A 12,775-nucleotide genomic window follows, 5' to 3' on the forward strand; every position below is an offset into this window, starting at 1 on the left:
GCATTTTAAGTAAACTTATAGTGTTTATTTTTTAAAATGACTAAGTTGATTCTAGGCAATGCAGTCACTGTTACTCTCAACAAAATCACACATAATCATACAGCAATTTTGTCAGCTTATAATGCTTACTAACGCCTATATTGACAGGGTTTATATCTATGATTTCAACAAATGCAACTGTATTTCGCCTATATAAAATGTTAGCAGTAGAAACAGAATTGACAGAATATATAAACTGTATCACTTCAGCACTTGAAACAAGTTGTAAAGGCTTTTTCTGATTGCACAAATGCAACCGCGTAGCCTCTGTGAAGCAGTGAGGAAACCGTGGAAGTCAAAGTATATGCCAAGTGGAACTGGTGCATCCCACGGGAAAAGGAAAGAAGGACGCTCTGCAAACAGGAAATTATTTAACAGAGCATGTATGCCCATGAACATCAGTGTGACCAAGTATAAAACTTCAGGAAACAGCCGGTCCCTTTGAAGTTCTTCCTTTAGTTCCAGGTTCACCTTTTTTACATTACAAAAGGATGGTTCCACCAAGTCCACTGCTAGACAGTATTTTCAGAGTTGGATTTTCTCGGTTGTTGGTTGTTTATTTGCCATCTAAAAACCTAACACTTAGGCTGGACTATGCCCCATTTGATCTGTCAGTGGTTTTCTTCTTGAAAATATGAACTTACCTGATATTGTCAGTAAATTCTGGAAGGTACGTACATTTTTCTGGAGACGCTTATGACTCTTAAAGAAGTCCAGAAGGGTCGGTGACCAGAGAGAATCCAAGGTTTACTGCATTAAAAGAAGCTCTTTCTCGCCACGCGGAACCACGCTGCGCTGGCTTCCGTCTTAGGCAGCGAGCCAGGACTTCCTCCGGGTACCCGCCCAGCGCAGTCCTCCAAAGGGCGGTTTCCAGCAGGGGTCGCTGCGCCGGCGCGACCACACCCGTACATTCCGCACGATCCGCTCTCGCTACGTGGGCGCCGACGGAAGGGGCGAGGCAAATACGGGGCGTGGCCTGGAGGCGGGAACAAGGCGCTGCCGCGCGGAGGAGGGGTGGTGGGAGGAGCTACGCTGAAGGTAGGTAATTGCGCCTCTGCCGGCGCAGGGCGCCTCTGACCCGCGCGCCCCTGACCCGTGCGCCCTCTGTTGCTTCACTGCGCGCACTTGTGAAATAGGAGCGCGGCGATTCCCTGTACCTGGTTCGCGCTCCTGCCAGGTCTCGGAGTGAGTCCCCCGCATCCTGCCCGGGTCAGAGCAGCCGCAGGACGCGCCGAGGGCCTGGTGGCTGCAGAGGCCGTGGGAACCCGGCGCGCCCACGCTGTCCGCCCCGGGACCCGGCAGCTCCTGCTGTTTCCGAACGGAGACCCGGAGCTCGAGAAGGCGGGTGTCCAGTTTCTCCTGACCTTGAGGACCCGGAAAGGTGCGCAGTCTGCTGGGGCAGGGAGGGAGCAAGGGGAACCCCACGCCAACTGAAAGATCTTGCCTGAGGTCTCCAGAAGTGGGGAGGATTTTTACTTGTGGTCAGTGAACTGAGGTGATCCCAGCGTCCTGCGGGTCAAGGACGGCTTGGCCTCTGGATCTTAGACTTTGCTTTTTTTTTTTTTTTTTTTTTTTTAACAGCCTTCGGTTAGTTTACAGATTTCCTGACTGTTCTGAAATTCTCAAACGAAACTTACGGTCTTCCTTTCGTGATCATTCCTCCTACTCAGATCCATACCGTCGCTAAAGAAATCTTTTCAAATCCAATCCTTTGGGTCACATCCCTACTTAAGATCATTTTGTGATTGCCATGCTCTCTGGATCAAAGCCAAACTTTGACAGGCAAGGCTCTTGCTGATCTGTACTGGCTCAGCCAGCAATCCTGCTACATCTGTGCGTTCTTTTCGAGGTGCATTGTAATGCTACAGTTCTGATCTCCTTTCATTCCACAGTATTGAATCAAGCATTTGTTACGTGCTAAGCACTACTCAGGGCCCTTGAGATTCATCAGAGGGGGAAAAAAAAACAGATGAAGATTCCTTGGTGGTATTTGTATTCTGAAATGAGAAACAAAAACAAAACCCCGTATTTTAAATAATATGATATCAGGTGGTAAATGCTGGGGGGGGGCGGGCGGGAAGTAGTCCAGGTTAAGGAGAGAGCAAGGTGCCTGAAATAGAGTTGGAATCTGTGTCTCATTGAGTTGACATTGAGCTGTGAGCTGAAGGTGGGTATTCCATGCAGGTAACTGGGTAAGAGTGTCGAGGGGGCAGCAGGAACAAAGGACCCTACACAGAAATGTGCCTGCTATGAGCGAGAAGCACCAGGAAGACTGGTGTAGCTGGAGCTGAATGATGGAGGGTGAAAGTGGGAGAAGTGTTGGGGGGAGGGAGACCTGGGCTGGGAGGGAGACCTCAATAGGGACTTTTGTTTTTTACCTACTTTTGTATGAGGAAAAACATAGTGTGGTGTAAATTGCTTTTTGATACAGTCACTCAGCTCTAAGACCAAACCGTGCAGCGCCCGCAGCACGGCAGGGATACGAGTCTGCGCGGGGGACGTCGAGGTTGAAGAGTCAGCACACGTAGAAGGTTGCAGCAAACAAGTTCTCTCTCTTATCCTTTCCAGCCTCCCTTTTACACCCTTAATCCCAGGATGTTGGCCTGGGGGCAGGAGGAAATCTACCTCACATGTGCCACTGGGATCAGGGTGGATATTGATCAGTTGCCCAAAGGTTAAGCCACTCACACAAGTGGCAAGATGTCTTCTTCCTATTATGATCTTGTGCTTAAGCTCCGGGGGTGGTTGGGGAGGCTCATCCCTGCTGGGACCCAACAAAACTGTAAGAGTGTCTTTGTAGTAACCCTGGAGATAGATAATGGTCACCTAAATATGTGGAAGTGGTGGGGTATTGGACATGTTTTGAAGATAATGCTAACATGATTTCCTGACGTAATAGATGTGAGGGGAAGAGAAGAGTCAAGATTGCCTGGATGCTTTGTTTTTTGTCTTAGCATCTATTAGTGTGGAGTTCCCGTTACCGGAGATGGGGAAAAAGCTATAGGTGGAACAGACTTGTTGTGGTTGAGGATTTATCAGAAGTTTGGTTTGAGCCCAACTTAATTTGAGCTGCTTGTTCTGAACTTAAGTGGAGAAACCAGATGAGTGGTTGGATATTGCATCAGGTCCCCCAAACCGTCCCCATTTTCATGGATTCACTAGGATAACTCAGCTTTGGGTCATTGCTATGATCTAATGCAGTGAAAAGGTGCCAAGCGTGATCAGCAAAGGGAGAAGGTGCAGGGGACAGAGTTGGAGGAAATCAGTCGTCATCTTCCAAGAGACCTCAGTGGAATTACATGGGATGCACTTAATGCCTCGGAATACACTGTGACAACATATGAAGTGCTTTCTGCCAGGAAAGTGCATTGCAGTTTCCATGCGAAGGGATTTTAATTGAGATATAATCGCATGACCCACCCCACCTAGAGTTCTCCAGTGGGGTGTAGATAAGGAAGCAGTGCCATATGGATCTTGACAGGCGTTTGTCAAAACTGATGGATACATTTCAGAGAGTACAAGGGTAGGGAATGAAATGAACGTAAGAGTAGAGGGCCAGAGGTTGAGCTTTGGAGCCTCCAACATTAAGATGTCAGGGAGAAAGGAAGAAAGCAGTAAAAATGTCCTGAAAAGCAGGAGGTAAGTGGGAGGAAAACCATGAATGAGGTAGGTATTCTGGGAGCCAAAGGGAGGCGATCATTTGCTTCAGATTCTTCTGGGAGTCACGGACTAGACAGATGACCTCTGGGTTCAGAAATGAGGGGCACCGAGAGCATAGACAACACTTGTGAGAAGCTTTGCTGAAGAGGACCAAGAAAAGGAGTAGTCACTGGGAATGCTGGGGTTAAGACAAGGTCTGTTGGTTTTTAAATGAGAGAAATAACAACCTGCTCTTGAGAAAGTCCATCAGTGCAAAATTGCTGTTGTAACATCCTCTTTTTCCGAAGCTCACTTGGCCATCAGAAATCTACTCAGGTGTCTCTGCTCTGGGTTCCAGCCTGTGCAGGGCCCTGCCGCCTCTTGAATCTTGAAGACAAGGAATGTGTTTTAATCCTAGGCTTACCTGGTCACTTGGCATATGTGGACAAGGAAGTGAATATAGGGATGGATGTAGTAACGGGCAGGATGCTCGTTTCTAGAAAAGAACCCACAGTATTCACTGGCTTTTGTGTGTGCTGGGCAGATTGGTGTCCTGTGACGACCGTGAAGTTAGGAAGTTAAGAGCAATATTAAAGACAGCACTGGTGTGACACGAGCTTGGAAAAGGCCTGGGGCACAGGAGGGTGGAGGGGGAGAGTGGGTCTTGTGTGTGCTTGGAAGGGAGGGGGGCATGCTAAAAGGACAAAAAAATTGTGTTAGTAGAATCCTTCTTTCAAGTGAAATATAAGGAACCTCAATATTCACTGCTGCCCCGGTTGAAGGGTTGGAAGCCTGATTTGCACTCTGCTCTAGCAGTTCCACCTCCACCTCGGGGCCCTCCCAGTCAGATGGTCGCACAGAGGCAATGCTTGCTGAGTCCTATGGGTTGTATTTATTAGACTTACGTGTAGCATGTACTCTTAAGTAGTTATTTTGTGCTGGTAAGTCTCCGAGTGTAAGTAAATGGGTCTACCTGTGATGCAGGGCAGAAAGAGTAGTGGGCAATTCAACAGAGTGATAGGCTGTAGACTTCAGAGCCAGGTCCCTGGAGGTTGAATCTGCTTTTCCTATCTCTGGGACTTGTTGGAGGGAATAAGTGAGATAGATTGGACAATGCCTGACCCACTAAAAATAATTATGAGTGTTAAGAAGACTTGGTTGTGGAAGCTCGGGTATCATTTACTAACTGCATCACTTAGCAGACTGTTGAATTGTTCCAGATTCTCACTTGTGTGCATCTGTAAAATGAGTAACCTGCACAGATTTATCCCCGAGAGGCAGTGCTTTTCATCTCTGTAGACACTTGGGGCTCTGGAAGTGTTAGTTAATTGGTTTGGACATGCAGCCAGGTCCTGAGGTCCAGGTATACATATGGCTTTGGGGTTGTATATATATTTTTTTAAGGTTTATTTGTTTATTTATGCATTCAGAACTGGGATACAGGCCAGAGGTGCAGGAGCAGTGAGAAGATTCACCAGAGGAAGAACAGGATACAGACCAGGCAGATCGACAAAGTACACTGCTGAGGGGAGCAGCGGGCGGGTCAGGAGAGGTCTGCCACACCATGGGGATCACCTCCAGGGTGGGGAATCGAACTCTTATTGAAGTGGGTGCAGTGAGCTTCACGGTGCCGCTCTTTAGCCCATTGCGCTACCAGGTAGGGCCCTTTGATGTTATATTTGATAGCAAAGAAGAATTTGCTGATGTCCTCTAGTTTTGTATTTTCAGACTTTCTTTTTTAATTGTTAACTATAGTAAATACACGATACGTTTTACATGATGATTCAGTATGTGTGCCAGTGTGTGATCATATTATGTACACATTTGTGATATGTGTTATGCATGTGTGTGATTGTGAAACTGTTTCCTCAGTACTCAAGCTAATTTGGGAGAAGAGTTAAAGCAGTGCATTTGCACATGTTAGTATCTAGGCGGGCCCCTCTCTGTGGTAAGCACATTAACTACAGCTAGAAGACTCATCATGGGGCACTTGTGTTCCTTGTGTGGTACAAGCAGACTTTTGCAGGGAAGCATAAGTAAAGGGGGGGCTTGAATAATGTTGCTTGGTTTAGTGTCATTTCATTGTAACACTGATGAGAAACAAATAACCCTGGCCAGTACTGAATGAAACTAACCTCATTCAAAGATCTGCTTTTGTGTAGATCAGTTCGCTTGAAGCTGCTGTTTCTAAGAATCTGTGGACAGCATTTAGCGAGGGCCTAACTGTACAAGATACAAAGTGTTCCTGGTGTACTCATTTGTGAAATAAATCTGAATTATTGTCTGTTTTAGGTTACATGCGCCATGGCTGTGCCTACTGTCAGATTACCTACCAGTGTTTTAAGAAAGCCAGATGCCTGGATTGGACTCTGGGGAGCTCTGCGGGGGACACCGTCTTCACGCAAACTCTGTGCTTCCCGGAATCGATGCTTATATTTTTCCAGTACTAAGTTGAATGCATGGAAGTATAAAACACTTTTCCATAACATTTTCTCACTAAGACTCCCAGGCCTTTTAACAGAATATATTTTTCCATTTTCCATAAGACTCAAAAGTAATATAAGTTCCAAAAAATCTACCAAGAAGACTCTGCAAAAATTAGAAGAGGAGGACTCTGATGAAGAGAGTGAAGGTGAGATGAGTGAGCAGGGCGAGGAACTGGAGGATGACCCCAGCGTGGCCAAGGACTATAAGGACCTGGCAAAGGTGGTGCAGTCTTTCCGGTATGACGTGATTCTGAAGACAGGCTTGGACATTGGGAGAAAGTAAGTGTGATGCATGTTTTAGTCCAAACCCATGATTTTGATATTACAAGCAACATTACCGATTGTTTGGCCCATGTGTGAAGAGGGAACCACACACAGCAGACAAGAGATAAGAGAAAAAAGTGTCTTGTTGTGGCTTCCAGGATTGAATAGAGAAAAACAGGCAAGAAACAAGGAATTTTCGCAACTCAGGAATTAATATTGAAAACAGTGAAAAGGTCATTTTGCTTCAAAGAAGAATCTAAAATATGAGTTTACAAGGGTAGGAAAATTATTCCCCTACACGCTTGTGGTTGATGACACTAGTGCCAACTAAAAGCTAGCTAGGGATTCGTGGTCTTGTGGCACATGATCTGCACTGATCTGTACTCAGGGTGCGTTCGCTAGTATGGAGGAGACACCATGTGCGCTCATAGAGTACTTAATAAAAATACTAAGTATAATTGTTCAGGATGGATTTCTTTAATATTCTCATTCTCTCTCTGCTAGACTAATTATATAAGAATGTGTCCCTCATTGGATCATTGTGTAAGCTTATGACATGCAAGGTAACAATTGAAGAATGAAGAATAAATTCAGGAAGATGTCATGTGTAATGTGTACCTTATGACCTAAGTTAGTGGCATAGTTTAATTTTTAAGCCATGTATCTTGTGGGTTCATAAAGATGACTTTAAGTTCATGAAGCACCCTGAACATTCTAAAACCTGTGAGCTCATAGGGAGCTTCTTGTTCCTAGAGTTGTTGGGGCAGCTGTTATTATTAAGAAGAAGCCCTTTCTCAGGAGAAAAGGGCACGGATTTTTGTTTGTAATCTTCCATGGTGTGCCTCAGTGGCTAAAAATTAGAGAGCAGCAAGTGCTGGGCTGGAATCCCCTGCCCCAGTGAGGACTGGTAGAGGGTTTCCTGATGGCCTCGCCTACTTGTGGTGCCTGGTTGTTCTCTGAGAGCACAGAGCTGGTATGTGAGGGAAAGGGAGGGCCATGACTTTGGCCCTCGTGAGTCATGCAGCTGCTGCTCACAGATATCTGCTGCATGGGGAGTGGGGGTGGGGCCTCCTGGGCCTGGCCTGCCTGGCCTTACAGCCTGTGCCAGACCCTCATGAAAGCCCCTTAGAGAGCTGCTGACCTGCCCTCTTATGTTCCGCATCTTTGTCGCACTCAGCATCTCTTCAGAAAGGCCTGTGCGTCCCTATTTTAAACACATATGGAAACAGTTAACTTTCACTTTACCAATGGAGACTTTGTGGGGAAGTCGCTCATTGTCTGAGTAGACATTAGTGGCAGGCATTTTTCTCAGAATTGTATAATTGAGTATGCTTATATTTAAACACTTTTTTTTGTTTGATTTTTAGCAAAGTGGAAGATGCCTTCTACAAAGGTGAACTCCGGCTAAATGGAGAAAAATTATGGAAGAAAAGCAGAACGGTGAGCTGTTAATCCCATAATGACACCCAGATAGTGTCTGTTACTTTGCCAGTACTCAGCTACTGCCCTTATTTTGGGTGGCAGTGGCTGCTTGTGTTCCTGTCTGAGTTTCATGGGGGCTGGCTCAGGCCTGCTCCATCACCGGTTGCCATCAGTCACATTAGCTTTTGCAGCCTTACTGAGTTTCAGATAAAATTTCCCTCTTTTCTTTAAAATTTGAAGATAAGCACTATCAGAACTGACAGAATTCCATTAATTAAACTTGCCACTCATTAATGTTAGTTCCTATCACATCATAATTATACTCAAAAGAAACATTTGAGCCATGTAGAGAGTTTCTCCGGGCTGCTGGTGTTTAAGCAGATGTCAGTTCTGCCAGGCTCAGCAGTATCCTCCCAAGCCCCTATCAGAATGCTAACTACATGTCATTGCTGTTATTAAACATGGGATAACTGTCTGTATCCAGTGTTACTGCAATAAGCCCTGTGTACCTTCTGTTAAAAATGTTTTTATAAAAGTAATACAATTTAAGTATTAATATTATTAGTATTTAGCTTTGGGGATATGACTGGTTATACTCCATGCTTTCTATGAATGTGTGTCACTTTTATACTTGGATAAAACAATCGTGATGGTAAGCATATGCACACACATAAGTGGATGACAGAAACCCTTCAACAGCTTGGAGGACAAGGAGGCACCAGACACAGGGCCCAACTCTTAATGTGTGGAGGCCCAGTATTGCAGGGAAGTCAGGTACACTTTTGGAGGTTGTTTTTACTTGAATGTCTTCTCTATTTCAATATTCCCTGGGGTTGGAGGTCCTGAGCTGCTCCCTGTCATCCTGGCATATGTGAGGGTACAGGCCATGGCCATGGCCCTGGGTGAGCAGAGGCTTCAGAGTTCCCCTAAGGATAGACTGGTTCTCACAGCTAAGTAGGTAAATAGAGCGCGAACTCCCAGCACTTGTCTCGCTGCCAAGGCAAAAGAACTACCATCTCTCGGATGGTACCTGAGGAGCAGGTTCAGACTTGAGGTGTCACTGCTCAGTGAGCTGTGCGTCAGGCACTCAGTCCTGCTGTGTCAGGAAATCAGGGCCTTTCCTGCTGGTAGTCCGGCCTCCTTCTTAGCCAGTGTTCCCCAGACGAGGCTGGTTCCTGGAGCAGATGCCTCTTTGCCAGAGACTCACAAACACCACAGAGTTTCCTCCCTCTGCTTTGAGATATTGTTGACTACAGCCTAATTGCTGTTACTTCACTCTGCCTCGGGTGTTCTGTGGTCTCGCTGCCTTCCAGATTTCTCCTGAGGGTCAGCAAAGGAAGATGCTGTATTAACACTTTGCTAGTTACTAGGAGGCCTGGTAGCCATAGTAACTGCAGCTAAAGGGAGATTTTAAATGTAGATATTTGGAAGAGTCCCTAATCCCGGCCAGTTTTGCTTTGTGTCAGCTGTGCTGTTTCACATTAGAAAGGACAGGGCCTTGGCAGGAGAATGAAGAACACCTCCCCTTCCGTGGCCTGCTCTGCTGGGCTTGTCTTAGTTGCACTGGTGGCCCTGGAGGGTGAGGCACTTGCCTGATGCTGCAGCCCTCACTCTGTGCCTGCAGCTGGGGGCATGTAGCTTTTCTGGGAGCTACTAACCAGGAGGAGGAGCTGAGTGCTAGGTCTGGGTAACTTGATTTAAACAGGTGGCCAGGTATAGGGATTGAAACCTTCCTAAACTCATCTCTCTAGGTGAAGGAGAAACATTCTTTCCCTAGCCTCTGCATTAGAGGTATTCCCCAGTGTTGGGAGGGCCGTCCCCCCTTTTTTAAAACCATTAAAACTGTAGTACAGACCGCCTCCTTTCCCCAGATGATGCCTGGGTCATCCCATCCTTTCAGACACAAGAGGGAGAAGCAGTCTTCCTGCCTAATTGTGGGGTGTGCTTTTCTGCTGCTCATCTAGAAAGGAGAAAGCTAATGGTTTAAAAACTACTAAAGTTTTACATCTAACTCCTCTGGGCTGCGGGATTGACCTGTACAGTCATAGCCAGCAAGTGTGCACTGAATACTGAGGCCACTCTGCAGGAGGCCCCTTCACCCCTGACACTTGTGTTACAGGAGCCAGCAGGGTTCCTCGTGGGGGGTGGGATTCAGGTGGAAACTTAAAGCTGGGCTGTTTGCATTGGCTTGCATTTGAAAAACATAAGAGCTCAGTTTTAATTTTCAGGTGAAAGTGGGAGATGCATTGGATCTTCTTATTGGAGAGAATAAAGAAGCTCAAACAGAGACAGTGATGCGAATTCTTTTGAAAAAAGTGTTTGAAGAGAAGACTGACAGTGAAAAATACAGAGTGGTGTTGCGACGGTGGAAAAACTTAAAATTGCCTAAGAAGAGTGTGTCTAAATGAGTGGATTACTTTCTAGAGATACAGCTGCTTTCTGGTGGCAAAGAGGACATTTTTATTAAAATAAATTTCTCTTAATTTGTGGAACCTGTGGAGCTGTTTTGTGAAAATTGGGATGGATCTATTGGAGACACTTCCCATGGTCTGGATTTCCCTCCCAGGCCTGATTTACACTTGCTTTGCCCTCATGAGCGCGAGTGAGGTATGTTCCGGATGAACTTGGCCCAGAGAGGGTTTTAATGACTAGTCTGCTGTTCTCATGTGAACTACCTGGTAAGTCTGTGAAATTGGCCAACTGCTTTCTGTTCAGGCTTCTTAAAACACAACAGGCAGTCAAGGTCACCCCCAGGATCCATAGGGGAAAGATAAATGGTGAGCACCTTCGTACCTGCCCTCGATTCACCAGCATTACCAATGTACGCCCTTCGTTCCTGTCACTAATCCCCTATGGACCAGTTAGGATCTTTTGAGAATAATTACATAGTGCAGGGGAGATAAACTAAGGCGTTCAGACTTTTTCTGTGGCACTTAGGAATGGTTTTTGCATTTTTGAAGGGTAGTAGTTTAGGAAAAAATACACGACAGACTTTGTTTCCCACAAAGCCTAAGTTTTTTACTATCTGACCCTACAAGAAAAAAATTAATGACCCTCTGGGTTTAGGGTAATAAACTGATGATTTAATCATCAGGTGAAAGTAGAAATACACAAGTTTTATCATTCAAAAGGGTGGGAATCAGCCTTATAATTACTCTAGTTCTTGTGAAAGTGTTAGAAAGAAAATAGAGTAAGAAGTATCATACATACCTGATCTAAGAAAAGGGCATATGTAAATCAGTGTATAAATTCTCAAGAATCTTCCGCACTGCAAGAGTTAACTCATAGGAAACTTAATACATCATGTCATGTCAGAAAGACATGATATCAGGGTGTCTGTCAGCAGAGGGAAATAAATGTCTAACCCAAGCAAGGATGTTTAGGTCCAAGATTCTGGAAGTTCAAATTTCAGAAGATTCAGGAAAATTGATTTTTATTTGAAAGCTTAAACTCTGGAAGTACCAAAGTTTCTATTTTATCACTTGTTTATTGGGCTTTCCTGAGTCATCATTTAAAATAGTATGTTTAACTTCAACATGAGTCAGTTATGAATTATAATTTAAAAGTTATATTGTTCATTCTTTCTCATTTTTTTCTCTTCCCTGTCTGTCCCCTCTTCTTCTTTTTTTGGAAAGTAACAGCCTGAGAAATCTTGGCTGGTGAGGGGCAGTATGATCTAGTGGCGTGTCAGGGATTCTGGGTTTTAGACTCTTAGACACAAGCTATGCAACTTCTACTGACTGGATAGAAAAGGAAAAGCTCTGAAAAAATCAGAATTTCCACACTAGCTTAGGTTATGACCTCCCTTTTTTGTATAATCATCAAAACATTCTAAGCAACCATCACTTTTCAACTGGATTGCCTTCGCCTCATAAGGTGCTGCCTGGCTCAGGTGAGCAAGTGCTGCCCCAGGACGGGAAATTCCTCTTGAAATCAAAAATAAATTACAACTGGCTGATTAATAAAAGCAATTATAACAAAACCAAAATTGTAAGACAAGGCAGTACTAGAACAGAGATTTTTACTGCCCCGGATGAGAACCCAAATTTCATCACTCTACTATCTCACATAAGCCTTCTATTCAGAATTACTTAAGTTTTCTATTGTTTAGTCTTTAAATAAGGAACCTCACCCAAATCTTCTATTCAGTTTTTAAGGAACTTTACTGTATCTCTTTTCGTGATTGATTTACAAGAAAATTACTCTATCCTATCCCTCAACTTTACCCTCTAGGATACCTCAATGAGAATGAAGGTCGCTAGGTAATAATTAAGGGTTAAGGGACTTTATTTTTAGCCAATCATCACTGTGTAAACATAGCAATGTTAAACTTAAATTTTATAAATTTATGTATCTGTTTTAACTTTAATAGATTAATTTTAAGAATAATAAATGTTAGAATCTCAGCTGAAGGTCAGTACGACCCCAAACTATTAGAAAAAAGATGATTGTGATCTCTCAGCCCAATTCATATATGTTGATGTTATCCCACTGCTTGCTTGTATAAAATAAACCTCTGCTGAAACCAAAGCAGGAAGACTTGCACCCAACTCCGATTCCCCTGCCTTCCTCGCCGCCCCCCCCCCCGCTCCCCTTTTCCCTCTTTAGAAATCTCTTGCTCACCTATGCCACTTCCACCTAAAGGCCCTGTCCTCTGAAAGCCCATGATGGGGGTCAGTCCCTGACAAGACTCAGTCTCATTGTCTGGTCTGAACCTTACCTTAGCCTCTGTGAGCTTTGGTCTCTTCATTGGTCAAGTGGAAATCAATACTAATTGCTTTACCTTGTCAAGTCTTGAAGAAGAAACTTAAAAGGTTTATGAAGTAAGGTGAGGTAGATGGTAGCTAGAAAGCAGGAAGGTCCATTTGAAAGATTGGGTGCTTGAGTGCCATGTAGGTATTTCATAGTAAGTGCCTCAGCGTAGC

The 12,775-nt window shown here is 44.7% G+C and overlaps 1 protein-coding gene across 4 annotated transcripts; it reads left to right on the top strand.

The window, feature by feature from the left end:
• Positions 1-1,060: 1,060 nt before the first annotated feature.
• Positions 1,061-10,336, top strand: LOC101621843 (chromosome unknown open reading frame, human C6orf203). 4 transcript variants are annotated; one of them, XM_012720754.1, is made up of 5 exons: positions 1,061-1,077; positions 1,217-1,420; positions 5,971-6,443; positions 7,796-7,868; positions 10,079-10,336. In XM_012720754.1, the coding sequence occupies exons 3-5, from the start codon at positions 5,983-5,985 to the stop codon at positions 10,256-10,258; spliced, it is 714 nt and encodes a 237-aa protein (XP_012576208.1). In that variant the 5' UTR covers positions 1,061-1,077; positions 1,217-1,420; positions 5,971-5,982; the 3' UTR covers positions 10,259-10,336. The 4 variants fall into 4 exon arrangements, with proteins under 4 accessions (XP_012576208.1, XP_012576244.1, XP_012576190.1 ...); XM_012720790.1 differs by lacking the exon at positions 1,217-1,420 and having other exon boundaries at positions 1,065-1,077; XM_012720736.1 differs by lacking the exon at positions 1,061-1,077 and having other exon boundaries at positions 1,084-1,420.
• Positions 10,337-12,775: the final 2,439 nt, after the last annotated feature.

Source organism: Condylura cristata, unplaced genomic scaffold (assembly GCF_000260355.1).
Source record: "Condylura cristata isolate star-nosed mole 26May11 unplaced genomic scaffold, ConCri1.0 scaffold00001, whole genome shotgun sequence".
Taxonomy (NCBI): Eukaryota; Metazoa; Chordata; class Mammalia; order Eulipotyphla; family Talpidae; genus Condylura; species Condylura cristata.